This window comes from Macrobrachium nipponense, chromosome 5 (assembly GCF_015104395.2).
Source record: "Macrobrachium nipponense isolate FS-2020 chromosome 5, ASM1510439v2, whole genome shotgun sequence".
NCBI lineage: Eukaryota > Metazoa > Arthropoda > Malacostraca > Decapoda > Palaemonidae > Macrobrachium > Macrobrachium nipponense.
This window is the reverse complement of record NC_061107.1, coordinates 117,626,383-117,640,446: the sequence shown is the minus strand read 5'-3', so window position 1 is coordinate 117,640,446 and position 14,064 is coordinate 117,626,383. Positions and strand designations below refer to the sequence as shown.

Here is a 14,064-nt window from a genome sequence, read left to right as displayed (position 1 = left end):
ATGGTCAAGACAAGCCAGAAACAAGAACAAATAACTAATATAAATCACTCCATTGAGTGAACATATGTAAATAAATTAAAACTCTGCAGATATAATTGAATATTTACTTGACAAGCAGAGATTTTGAAATAATCTAATTCTTCAAAAGTAATGAATAAAGTGTGACGTGGCTAAAGAGATTAATAACTAACAATTTGCTATAGCACAACAAAGAGAAAAAAAGTCCAATTTTATTTCTTTAAAATATAACATCACACTGGGAATGACTGTTGAAATGAACACCAAACAATGATAGGGGAGTTAATAGCCCTACAAATTCTTTAAGTGACTTGTCTCATGCCATGAAGACAACAACTATCAGTATTAATTTCATCATTGGGAACATTAGTATAAATCAACATGGATAGAAGTAATAAAGTATTTCTCCATAGAGAGGAAATAAAATTACACAAAATGAAAGTCTCCCCAGAGACATTGGCAAATTCCAAAAAAAATATAGACTAGTAAGGAACATTAAATCAACAATTAAATCAAAACAGTGTATAAACGAGCTAGGCTTTGAAAATATAACTAAATTTATACCAATTTCTTCTGGCTAGAATTTTTCCTAGTCGCATGGAATACTGAGTAGTTCCTAACAAAGTCCTAATTTATAAGGCCAAAATAGCTGGCAGGTGGGGCTTTGCCTAAGCGGAGCATACAATGGAAATACATGCCTGAAGGCGATGACGAAGAGGAAAGGAAACTATGGAAGAGAAGATATAGACAGTACAGAAACAAAAAGTTACAAAAGGATAGGAAGGAAGTAAAAGTAGTAGAATCTGGCCCTCTCCTCTGGATGGAGAGGGTCAGAATTCTTTATAAGAGGGTGGCACTGTGCCAGGCACTATTGCAGAGAGACTATTGACTTTCTTAATGTTTCTGAAAACCTGAAAGCCTTTTTTCTTTCTTCTTTCGATCTCTCCGAGGTCAGTTTGACGATGTCGTGAGGGGCCTCGAAAGACTCAAGCCCTTTGGAGATGCAGGAGGGGCATCGGCTTACTGCTGCGACAACTGGGGCCCTAGCACTCGTTCCCGTTCCTAATGCTGCATTGGTCAGTACCCTGAGTTCTTCAGCTAAATAGGATTCGGCTGTCATTGCTCCGGGATCGGTTAGCTGCTGATAGAGGGGGAGTGGAGGAGGTAACGGTATTCAGGATGGGCTTTGAAGTTGGGATGACCGACTCCAGTGCAGTTTGGGAGGTCGTCCCATTGGTGGAGTGTCTGCTATGGTCATGGATGTCCTGGAGGATTCCTATTGGAATGAACTCATCCTTGATTGCTGGCATGGGTAGTGGGCACAAGCCAGTGTAGGGAAAGTGACCAGGACAGAGAGCTTCGATAGGGAGACTCGAGTCTTGCCTTGGCACTGGCACTGAGGCTGTTCTTGGCTTAGTGAGAGGATTCGCATGTTGCTCAATGTCCATGAGTGATGGAGCCTGGGTCTGCATGGCACCTTCAAGTGGCAATGGCAGTGCAGTTCTTGGAGGCCCGTGGAATGGGTCAGGAGGTATATAAGGGGGTGGGGTGCTTAAGATGGTTCAAAGGTAGGAGGAGACTTAAAATCTTATTCTAGCAGGACATCATAACCCCCTGAAATATAGGTTGCTACTGCCATGGTACATATCTTAGAGCGGTGAGGTCGCGTGACTCTCAACCAGACAGCAGGCAAGAACATCTTAACATGGTTGAGGCTCTCTATCGTGATGAATTGATGCCTATCAACCTAAGCTCCATAAGGAATTTTTTCTTCTCAAATGATGGAAACCTGTGCACCATTGTCGTCGAAAGCTCGGACCTAGTGGTCAGGATAGCAACCTCTGGGGGGTGCGACAAATATGGGGCCCTGAGCAGGAAGGCCTAGAGCTGAAGGATTCGTCATTACCATAGCAATGGCAGAAACAGGAGCTCTCTTTATGCATCCCACCAAGGCAGCAGTGTACCCATGCACTTTGCATGAATCACAGAAACTCTTGCTAAAGTCAGGCCTGGACCTCATGTTTTTGTTCCAATAGCTGTTATTCTTATTATTATGATGATGGGGAGTTCCATTCTGAGGAGTAGCGGCAGCTTGCTGAGGAGGGCCCACCTTTAAGAGGCACTACTCCATGGCGTGCCCTTGCTTATTGCAATGCCCACACACACACACAGGTTTCCATGGAGGATTATTAGGGTGCTGGATAGACTGAGAGATGGCAGCAAGAGTGAGAGGGAGAGGAGGGTGAATTGTCTTCTTCAACGAACTCTACAGCAGATGTTGGGTGTCATAGGCATCACCCATCTACAGTACTCCTCAATAGTTTTAGTAACCTTGTCCACCAAGTGGTTGGCAAGATCAGGGGGAGCATAGGACAGGAAGCCCTCTAATTGAAGAAGTTCTAAGACCTCCTCAACAGATATTGTGTTGGAGGTCTTCGTCCACCTATGGAGTGCCGGTGTCCTCTTGGCTACCCACTCTGTCCATGTTTGGTTGGCTTCCTTGGGCATGCTCCTTCACTTCTGCCTCCACCGGTCTAGGGTTAGCTCATAAGCCCCAAAGATTGCCTCTCGTACGAGAGCGAGATCTTGATACTCATTCAGGGGTAGGGTCTTGAATGCAGTCTGTCCTTTGCCAGCAAGATGCTTACCATGGATTGAATGTAAGTTCTTGAATACATGCTCAATATGATCGAGGGTGTTCATGCTGTGGAGGTGAGAGTGTGCAGGAGGGGGCACATGGGGCAGCTGTGGAGGTGAGAGTGTGCAGGAGGGGGCACATGGGGCATGACACTGGGGGCGGGGTGGGGGTTGCCAGAGTGGCACTCTGGACTGCCATAGGCAGTTGATGTGGTCTCTCTGAAGCTTCTCTTCTCTCTTGGAAATCTCTTTTTCTCCCTCTTGGCTGCTTGGAATTCTCTCTCTGGTGCTTGGAATGCTCTTTCAGCTGCTTCCCTTCTATCTTGTGCTTCTCTCTCAGCTGCTTCCTTTTTCTCTTTTGCTTCTCTCTCCTTCTCCCTTTTAGCTGCCTAGTATTTTCTCTCTGCAGCTTCTTTTATTTTATCGTCCACCCAATTTATCAGTTTTGCGCAGGGAAAATGCTAGTAGTCTAGCCAGAGAATGATAGGATAGCCAGAGAATGATAGGATGGATGACAGTCGCAAAACTGCAAATGCCGCCAAGGGTATGTGAAACGCTCAACGCTATACCAGGGAAATAACTAGGATCCCTATGGCTGGAAATTTTGCAGTAGCAGATGAAATTATAGCCAAAAGTTTGAAAATGTCCTCCACATAGTGCGGAAATCTCACTCGGGTGACTTGGGAAATAATAGTAAAACAAAATTGTAAATGCCTCACGCAGTTAGCATAGGAATGATGGCCTAAATAGACTGAACGAAATCCACTCTGGTGCGGAAAACTCACAGACAACAGGGCAATAGTAGTAAAACAAATTGTAAATGCCTCACACAGTTTGCATGGGGATGGCATTCTAATAGTATGAATGAAACCCACTCCAGTGAGGAAAACTCATGCAGGCGACGTTGGAACAGAAAATGCGGTCGTAAATCAAGTTAGATCCCGGTAAATAACGGTACAACTAAGCTGTAACCGTCCTGTAAATTAGCACTATGTGTGGGGGTAAAAGTCAATGGTGATACTTAACATGATTGCCGTAAAATCCCTGGCGCCTATTGCGGCGGAAAACTCAGTCTGACGAAAATCACAGTAAAAATCTTTGTAATTTACAGTTACTACTGATTAGTACTGTAGCAGAAAACTCATACCGATAATGGGTACTGTGTTGTAATGGGATCTGTAAATGTCAGTTCAACTAGGTAGCAAATAACATAAAAAAGGATTAAATAAAAATAAAAATGGATATATGGGTTTTTTATTGTCTCGAGGATGAAGACATTAAGGGGATAAAATAAAATTATTTTTTACCAATGCAATTCTTTGGTCTTTCTTACCATTTAACGCCAGCAATTAGTGTCGTAAACACTAAATGGAAGAGGTAAGAGGAAGAACCAAAATAAAAATTCTCTCACCACTGCATGACTACCAACTCCACAGTGTCACCGTTGTCATACTTTTTTTACAACCCTATTTTCCCTTGCGAAACTAAGACCTACCAAATCCTAACTCACCAATTTAAATCCCTGAAGACTTTGGCCTTCACACGGGCTAGAAAGATGACGGGGAAGAAATTTGAGAGGATTTTGGATTTGCACCTGGCCTTACCATAAGGCCACGTTATGGGGATTTAGGGAATAGCTGAAAACCAACATGTCCCCTTGAGCAGCTGCCCTTTGTGGGAAGTAATAGGTACCTGCCCTTATTATTTCTCTCTATATAGAATAAAAGCACTAACCATTGATTTTCCTTGTCGCTTATTCTAACATTAAATTAATTTACACTAACGTTTTGATTTTGTTTTTTCGTTTAACTTATTCACTCTTCTGTCTTTTTTTTATAAACAGGGCAATGTGATAGGACTGAATTAGACACGTGGCCAGGGATTTCTCCAGGGACACTCCTCATGTACAAGGATTTTAATTCTCCCTATCCTGTCTAAACCTGCAAGAGAGAGAGAGAAAGAGAGATAACGCGCCTAGACAACAATGAGCAGCACGGATTCTTTTGTAAAACACAGGATTCGTTGATTTACACTGAAATATGGCACTGGTATTTATATGCACTCCCTAAATACCTATATGTGCTTCAGGCAATAGCACATTAAATAAAAAGGCTACGGTTAAAACTCCTCTCTCTCTAGCTTATCGACATGCACATGGTTCTAGTAGCTTTCTGTCACTATTCTTCATGGCAGTCAGATTTTATTCACCCCTAACTCGATTTCCTTGTTCTACACAAATAACTAGAAAATAAATAAAGAATTTACTCTTCCCCTGTTGTGGAGATTTTTTTGGGAAACCTTGATTTTGCGCTTGCTCAAAAATATTAAAAGGAATTCAGATTCGGTTTTTTTTCGTGATACTAGTTTAACGATAGCTATGACTGGGAAATGAAAATTAATTTTTACATGATTTTGTAATGATCTGTATTTAAGTGACTTACTGGCACTCTTAAAAAGGCCTTGCCTGGAGGGACGAGAGTTAATACAAACAAAAATCTATGGCTGATCGCCGATATTACTGAAAAGGAGGAATTTGCATAAACTCTGGACTCTAGTTTAAATTAATTATATTTACTTTTAAATTATGAGTAGGTGCAGAAATTAGTGGAAGGTGGTTGATTGTAGGTCCATCAGAAACACGTGGCTGGGAGATGACCCAAGCCCCAGAGATATGAATTTGCTCAAAGCGGTTATTTAAATGCAGGTGACATATTTAAGGGTTCCCAGTATTTCTCCAGCATGGTATTTGTCTGCAAAGAGAATGCATTCTACCATCATTACTAAGGCAAGGGACACATGGGAAATGTTACACAATACTTTGCGTATTAAAGCACACTCAGCAGGACATAAAAGGACTGGGAACTTATACAGGAAGGAATACTACGATGGGTAATTAATCACAGCATTCAACCAAAATTGGGGAATGAGAAGAACAAAGAAGGGGGAAAGTCGCCATGGAACAAGGAAATGAAATACAGACAAGAGGCAAAACGATTCACTGACTACACTAGGAATTATTCACACAGTACCTGGAAATCCTTGGTCTTATTTTCCTCATCTGCTGATATTTCTGTGCACTGTGAACGGTATAAGAACATGTGGGATCCCCAGAGGAAGCAGGGGAGCAAAAAGGGGGGAAGTGGGGTTTTTTGCAGGTGAGAGGGGTCTGCCTCTAAGAAAGTTCTGAGGCTTCTGAGGGATTCTGAGTTTCTGCAAAAGTTCTGCTGTGGCGCCTTGCTTTTAAAATCTCGGTCTAGGGATGTTCCTCCCCCATTCAGGACACCTGTGGAGATTAAATCTAGGCAGCCAATGGGAGTAGAGATGAATTAGGGAGAACGGAGGCTTTCAATTCAGAGGGGCAATTATTAGAGAGGGATTTATTACTTCTCCTTGGTTCTGGGCTTAAAATCCTAGGAAAAAAAAACTATTATATATATATATATATATATATATATATATAATAATATATATATATATATATATATATATATATATATATATATATATATATCAGATATACCAAACCAGAATTACGAAAATTGTATAATATTCATAGCTCAAAAACAAGTGAAGCAAATAAACATATAATTATGAGTCGCATTGATAGGAAATATTTGTAATTTGCCCGTAATTTACAGTATCGAGTCACGTAAGGACACATGGTGCAAATAGTGATTAGCATGAGTGAGTAGATACGTACTATTAATGATATTGACATTATTATTAACACGTAATAATATGAAAACAAGGGTATGTAAAAAGAGAAACTCAGATTTAATCTATGAGATCGACTCTAAGCCAGCTTTTTGCACTGCATCTGGAACGTAACTTTTCTAGGACATTTTAAACTCAATCAAATATTGTAAATGTATGGTATCTATGGTTATCAAGACATCGAATATTGTAGCACTGCAATGAGAGGTACAATGTATTATTAGACAGGTACAGTCACTAAAAAAGGCTTTGAATATCCTTCAGAACTATAGGACAAAAACTTATAATAGTGACATCTGGCGCTATTTGGCAATGTTGTAAGTGCTTGAAACCACTCTGACACAACTGGTGCGTCAGACTAATTACCTGGAGTTTCAACTGAATCGCTTTTTTCTGAAATTGCTATCATACTTTACTTGATGAAAGGATGTTACTATGATACTTAAAAGGTCATCACTGTTCTTATATTCTAAGGGCCATCGCTGTCTTTAAACTTTTTTCTCTTCATATGTGTGAACTTTGCGATATAGGCCTATGACTGTTACATCACAGGCATGAATATACTATATATATATATAATATATATATATATATATATATATATTATAATATCTATATATATATATATATATATATATATATATATATATATATATATATATATATATATATACAGGGTGGGGTAGAACCAATTGAGCAGTTTACAAGAGTCAATGCTCGAGGGGAAGGGAGGGGAGTGGGGGGAGGGTGGTGTTGTTGCCCTCCTCAGACATCCCCATTTCAGTAGCCGACATGGTGTGGACGGGAGTACATCGGGGTTTTGCTGTGCGTGCATATTTTGAGAACAATCAATCTGTGATTGGAACGCAGAGAGCTTTTCGGCGACGGTTCAATATTCCACGCAACAATGCTGTTCCTCAGGCGAAGACAATTCGGTCCTGGATTAGGCAGTTGGAGGCAACTGGTAGCACACTAGGAACAGATACACATGGCTGACGCAGGTCCATCAGAACACCAGAAAATGTCGAGAGGGTGAGAGCAGCAATCATCCAGTAACCAAGACGTTCTGCATGAAGGCATGCCATAGCTTTGCAAATTTCTTCACGCAGTTTGAGGAGGATTCTGCATACGGATTTGAATTTCCATCCTTACAAAATGATGATGGCTCAAGAACTGAACCAAACTGACTTTGCCAATCGCCAAAATCTGTGTGAGAACATGCTTGAAAAGATTGTTCCCGAGGCAGCGTTCTTCAGTAGTGATGAAGCACATTTTCACCTCTGTGGGGGTGTAAATAAGCAAAATTTTCTCTACTGGGCTGAACATAACCCCCAAATCATCCAGGAAAGACCCCTGCATTCCCTTAAGCTTACGGCTTGGTGTGCAATCTCAAAATTTGGAGTGATAGGCTCATACTTCTTTGAGGAGGACAGAGTGACCGTGAATGTCGAACGCTATGTTGCAATGTTGCAAAATTTCATGCAACCTAGAATGGAAGAGATTATTGAAAATGAAAGCTTGGGGGACATGTGGTTTAAGCAGGATGGGGCTACAGCTCACACAGCCCGAATTTCACTCAATGTTTTGAGAAACATGTTTCCCGGACGCCTGGTGTCTCTAAGTGGTGATTTAGGATGGCCTGCGCTGTCACCTGATTTGAGCGTTTGCGACTTCTTTCTTTGGGGACATCTGAAAGAAAGTGTTCAAAAATCGCCCTCACACCCTACCACAGCTAAGCGAGCGGATTATAGAAGATGTTAACGCCATACCCACAGTATGTGTGAACGTGCTGTAGAAAACTTCAGAGAACGACTCGTTGCAGCTAACGGCCGCCATCTTGCTGACATTATTTTCAGAACTAAGATTATAAAATGGTATGTTATGCTAACCTCGAGAATAATACACTTTCATCTCTATGTACCATCCACCTTACTTTGTTATATCTCCTCAAACTGCTCATTGGTTCTTGCCCCCACCCTGTATATATAATATATATATATATTATATTATAGATATATAATTATAATATCTATATATATATATTTATATATATATATATATATTATATATATATGTATATATATATATATATATTATTATATATATGAAAAGTGCGTGTGTGTGTGTGTGTACGTGTGTTATGTGTATATACTGTTATCATTAAAACGTCTGAGAGAGCCAGCCGAAATCATTTAATGACTTCGAAAATTAGAATGACAAATGCTCTCAGCGGTGGAGGCTCTACAGAGTTTTAACAATTATCAATGGAACAACTCGTTTTATTTCAAAACAAAATTCAAGACAGGGCGACGCGATATAGGACACAGATGTTTCATTAAACATTGCGACAGATATTTTTGTTGTTAATAACTCGAAATCTAGGTGCCTGGTCTCATAAGCCTCATGATTAATGGAAATGTCCGGCTTTGGCCGAGTTCTGATGAAATTCTGTCCAGTCGAGCTTCAAATACATTTTTCTTATGATTGACGCTTATTCTATTTTCATGGTATATACTTTAATGATATAAACGCATATTTTTACTTTATCCGCCGATGGTTTATCCACCGATAATCTTATTACCATCGCTGGTAGTTCTTGTTATTATTATTATTATTATTATTATTATTTTATTTCCCACAAGTGCTAAAACATTAGGAATTATATCATACTTGGTCGCTGTTGATATTATGACCAGAAGTCTATATCTGCTACATTAACATTAGTGGAGAGAGAGAGAGAGGAGAGGAGATTTTTAGAGCGAGAGAGAGAGAGAGAGAGAGAGAGAGAGAGAGAGAGAGAGAGCGGAGCTGGGCAGCCAGCTTTTCTCGGAAATGAAGAATTGGATTTACTGACATATATATATATATAAAAAAAATTTAAGTCAGACAGTATTAGCTAATATCAAATGACCGTACTTCCACAGAAGTGGGTATTGATTGATTGCTATTGGGCTGATCTTCTCTCTCTCCTCTCTCTCTCTCTCTCTCTCTCTCTCTCTCTCATGATAATGACAATAGTTTTGGTATGACCTGAGGGCGAGAATGATTTAAAAATATTTGTGCATTGATAAAAAAAATTGCTCATATTTCTTGATAATTGTGTGGGATGCTGCCACATACATCCATGCAAGAAATGGAATGAAGGGTGACAAATCAAACCCGTAGATTCTTTAAAATCTTGTAATGAAGATAAGCAAGACATCAAGACGACAGTAGCGGAAAGCAGGTCCGCGCGCTTGTCACTACAATGACCACTGGACAGAGACTGACTATGCATATGGCGGGAAATAAAGGCAGTGTTGACACATCTAATTACATTGTTGCCACGATGCATAACGAAATAGTGGTCTTACAATACGTGCAACGAGAAAATATAAATGGGAACATAAATATAATTCTTCTATAGAATAATACAAAGTAAATGTACAAAATGTTCATAAACTGTACGTAATTAAATATACAGCATAACATTAAAATATCTATACACTCCCTCCCCCTTTACGCTCGTAGCAGTGTCCTCGAGCGGAACATTAATTCCTGTGAGCTAGTCGAGGTGAATGACGAGGGACATTGGAGGGTTCGAATGAGGCTCTCTTTCCTGGCCAGAGCAAAAGGGGACACAGGGACTTGGGGAGAGGTGTCATCACTCATATTAGCCATTGGCGTAAATGTCTTCGGTTTCGAAACCAATACACGACCACTTGGAAGGCGTATTTCATACTTTCTTGACATTCCGCGGCCCATCACGATGCCGACCTTGTCCCATCGAAGCGTCGTGAGTCCTGTATCCTAACTCGTTGGCCGATGGTGAGCTTGGGTAGAGGGCGGGCATGAGAATTGTAAAGGCTCATGGCTTGGTCGTTTGGGCGGGCCGCAGTACGACGGTCGTAATCTTCAGTCTTGGTTTGCCACTCCTCTGTGAATGATCTGGGGTGAGCCGGAACACAAGTACGGAGAGGATGGCCATAGAGGATCTGCGCAGGGGAGCGTCCAGCAGGGTTCGGTGTATTCCGAAGCTCCAGCAGTCCTCTATCAAAGGCTTCACAATCTATGTTCCCGGATGCGGCAGTCTTGATGATAAGGTGTTTAACAGCTTTCACTGCAGCTTCTGCGTGTCCATTAGCCTGAGGGTAATGTGGAGAAGTGATGATGTGATGAACTCCCCAGCGGTCGGCAAATTGCTTGAAGTCGTGGCTGGAAAATGGGGGTCCTCATCAGTTCGTAAGCGAAGTGGAACACCAACCTCGCGGAAGAAAACACAGAACATTCTTGTAACTCTGGCTGCAGTTGTGTCACGTCCAGGGAACAACCACAGGCCAGCCTGAAAGTCTATCGGCAATAACAAGGAAGGATTTCCCTGCTACATGGAAGAAGTCAGCTGACACACTTTCGAAGGGCCGGGATGGATGGTCGTCACACAGCAAGGTTCTGTTGCTGACTAGGGAGAAGCTGTTGGCAGGCCTCACGCTTTCTACTTTACTCTTGATATCTGCATTGATACCTGGCCAGAATACTGTCTGCATTGCACGACGTCGAGTAGCTTCAATCCTCGATGGCTGTCGTGGAGTCGATCCAAGGTGCGTCTACGGAGGGCTGCAGGGATGACGATCCGGTGTCCATACAATACTAACTCTCCATCCGCGTAAAAGGTTGTCCCGCAGCTTCCCAATACGGGAGGGCGGAAGCGTGGAGATCATAGCGGTTGGTAGGAAAACCGTGGAGACGTAGTGAACAGACGACTGTAATCTTGATCCTGGGATGCGGCCGTGCGGATTCTTGTAGAGACTTGTCTTCTTCGATGATGGGTCCTGTTGCCTGGTCGTCAGTGGAAGTGGCGGTGCTGGCAACGATACGCCTGCATGTGCAGTCGAAGTGGTGCACTCCTCTTATCTTCAGGTGTGGGGCGACTGGTTGGGGAGCGAGACAGGGGCGTCTGGTATGCAAAGTTGTTTCCCTGCGCGGCCCATACTGCAGTGAAGATGTAGGGGGCCACTTTCATCTTGAGGCGTTGAAGGCGTGGATTCTCAATAGCATCCAAAGTGTAGTGATTGAGAATTGTATCAAGGGGCGATGGTCAGTCATTAAGGTGAAATGTTGAAGTCCAGACAAGTATAGGCGGCACTTAGCTATAGCCCAAGTGACTGCAAGTAGCTCCAGCTCTATGGTGGCGTAGCGAGTCTCTGTATCCGTAAGGAAACGAGAGCCACACTGGACGAGACCGCCTCTGACCTCGGCCGTTATCTTGAAGTAGGGCATAGCCGAGACCGTATAGGCGTGAGGCATCTGTTTGTATAACCACAGGCGAGGCAGATTGAAGGGTGCCAGGATAGGTGGTGAAGTCAGAGCTGTCTTGACTTTCTTAAATGCTCGCTCATGGTCGGGCGTCCAGACAAATGAGCGTTTGGGGCTCATAAGTGGACGTAGGGGCTGTGCTGCTGCTGCAATGTCTGGAGTGAAGTCGGCAAGTTGATTGACGAGACCCATAAACGACCTGACGTCTGTGACATTGGACGGGGTGTCGGGAAGTCGCGTATAGCTGATACCTTGTCGGGGTCTGCTGCAATACCATCGGATGATAAGACATCAACCGCAAAGTTAACTTTAGGGGCGGCTACAGTAAATTTCTCCTTGTTGAGGGTGATGCCATACTGACGGGCATCTGGTCAGCATTTGGTGCACGTGTTGTAGTTGGGAAGGGAGATCCTCGTCGGAAAGGAGGATGTCATCTACAACCTTCACACAGTTGGGAACACCTTGTAGTGCCATATCTCCACGGAGGCAGTATGCATCACCTGTTGCTGAAAATCCCATCGGGCCACGACAGTGCTGGAATCTTCCATACGGAGTTATAAATGTAGTTAGGTGGCGGTCCTCTTCTGCCAACTCCATTTTGCCCAAATAGCCATGCAGGGCAATCCGCTGTGGTGAAGTACTTCGCAGTAGGAGAGATGTTGCGGACGGGCATCATGGGCGTAGGTGAAGGGTGTGTAGGGACGGGCTACCTGAGAATTTAGGTGGGTATGATCCCACAGTGATGCGCACACCTTTTGTCCTTGGTACCAAGACCATGGGATGGCACCATTCAGAGGGTTCGTCGCCTGCTGGTCTGATGATTCCTTGTTGCACCAAGGAGTCAAGTTCTTCTTTTCACTTGATCTCTGAGAGCAAACGGAATGGGCCTGGGTGTAGCACAGCGAATGGTGTAGCACCAGGTTTCAGGTGAATCCTCATTGGAGGGCCCTGCCATTTTCTTTAGTGGCTGGGTTGTAGATCCTTCTTAGATATGAGGACGTCGCTGAAGTGCTGAGAAAATAGTCCTTAATAGCTGCGGTGACGTCATGGCAGAGGCAGGAAACTGAGCGCATCTGTTGACATGTGTTGCCTTGAGGATGGGCTTCGGGAATTCCAGCGACACTATGGCGAGAGCTCGGCAATGTTCACGGGAGAGGAGGGAGTCTGGATATCCTCATGAACATGATGGTTGCTGAGCAAGACTTGTTGCCAAGACGAAGTGTTGCCTGGAAGCATCCTACAGCCGGTGTCATGGGGGATCCATCTGCTGTCACAACGTCTGTCATGGGTGGAGATTCGAGCCTTGTCCGAGGTATGCGGAGTGCATCCAAATGTATGGTGCCAATCACTGTGATGTCTGCCTCCTGTATCGGGAATTAGCTGGAGTTGTGCTGAATATATCGCCAATAACAGAGAGACAGTGTGGTGTGGGGGATCTCGCCTACCCAAGTTATTACCCATGAAACGGCAGCTGGGATTTGACTTATTAGGAGGAGGTGAAGCTGTATACCCAGTCTGACTTTTCTTGGTCGACCTGCACATCTTCTCAAAATGTCCCTGTTTCTGGCAGGTCTTGCACTGAACTTCCTTAGCAGGGCATTTCTGAGTGCGGGGCCAATGACCCGTGCGTCCGCAGTTATTGCATGATGCACCGTGGCTGGGCATTGTCCGGAATCGTGCTTGCGAGATGCAATACTTGACAAACGGTCACTGTTAGGAGACTGGTGGAAGAACGTGGTCAGGAGATCGATGAGAATCCTTTCTTCTGTAGACGCTGGTTCTTCTTGTATGTAGATACTGCATTGACCTGACTAGGGGAAGATGCAATGGCTGATGCAGTCGCAGTGGTAGATTCGTAGGAGCGGCAGCATGTCACGAACTCTGCAAGGGTAGATGAGGGTTGGAGGGGAATAAGGCGTTGAATTAACTCTTCGTCCCTCACACCCATCAAAATTACCATCTGCAATTGCCGTTCAGTGCAGGAGGTGGGGTTGCCAGTGCATAAGTACCACTTCATCAGCGAGATCCTTGAGGCGTGCGTAGTAGTCTGCAAACGATTCCTCCGACAGCCTGTTTGAGACAGCAATTCCCATGCGTCGTAAGGCTTCATTTCTGAGGCTGCGAAAGTGCTTTTGCAGTGTATCCAACACCTCTGTAAGGGAAAGTGATGTGTTGGGAGGGATGCCAGTGTAGCGTAAGCAGGCGCTGGATGTCCAGGGAGATGCAAGTTCTCAGGTGAATCAGCTGGGAAGTTTGATGTAACCTATCAAGTCCAACTAATGCTGCATAATCCTCAAAACGGAGTCTCCATTGGCGAAACGCTTGGTACGTTGCATTTTGTTGCAGAAGAGGTGGGGGATGGACCGTAGGCTTGCTAGAAACTGAAGGTGTGTTCTCTGAGAA

At 43.5% G+C, this 14,064-nt stretch overlaps 2 protein-coding genes across 2 annotated transcripts; both read right to left on the bottom strand.

Moving 5' to 3' along the window:
• Positions 1 to 10,112: 10,112 nt before the first annotated feature.
• Positions 10,113 to 12,180, bottom strand: LOC135215912 (uncharacterized). Its single transcript, XM_064250868.1, has 4 exons — positions 12,023 to 12,180; positions 11,503 to 11,926; positions 10,997 to 11,337; positions 10,113 to 10,563 (listed from the first exon to the last, which is right to left on the bottom strand). The coding sequence occupies exons 1-4, from the start codon at positions 12,178 to 12,180 to the stop codon at positions 10,113 to 10,115; spliced, it is 1,374 nt and encodes a 457-aa protein (XP_064106938.1).
• A 603-nt stretch (positions 12,181 to 12,783) lies between these two features.
• Positions 12,784 to 13,326, bottom strand: LOC135215911 (uncharacterized). The gene has a single exon (XM_064250867.1). The coding sequence runs from the start codon at positions 13,324 to 13,326 to the stop codon at positions 12,784 to 12,786; it is 543 nt and encodes a 180-aa protein (XP_064106937.1).
• Positions 13,327 to 14,064: the final 738 nt, after the last annotated feature.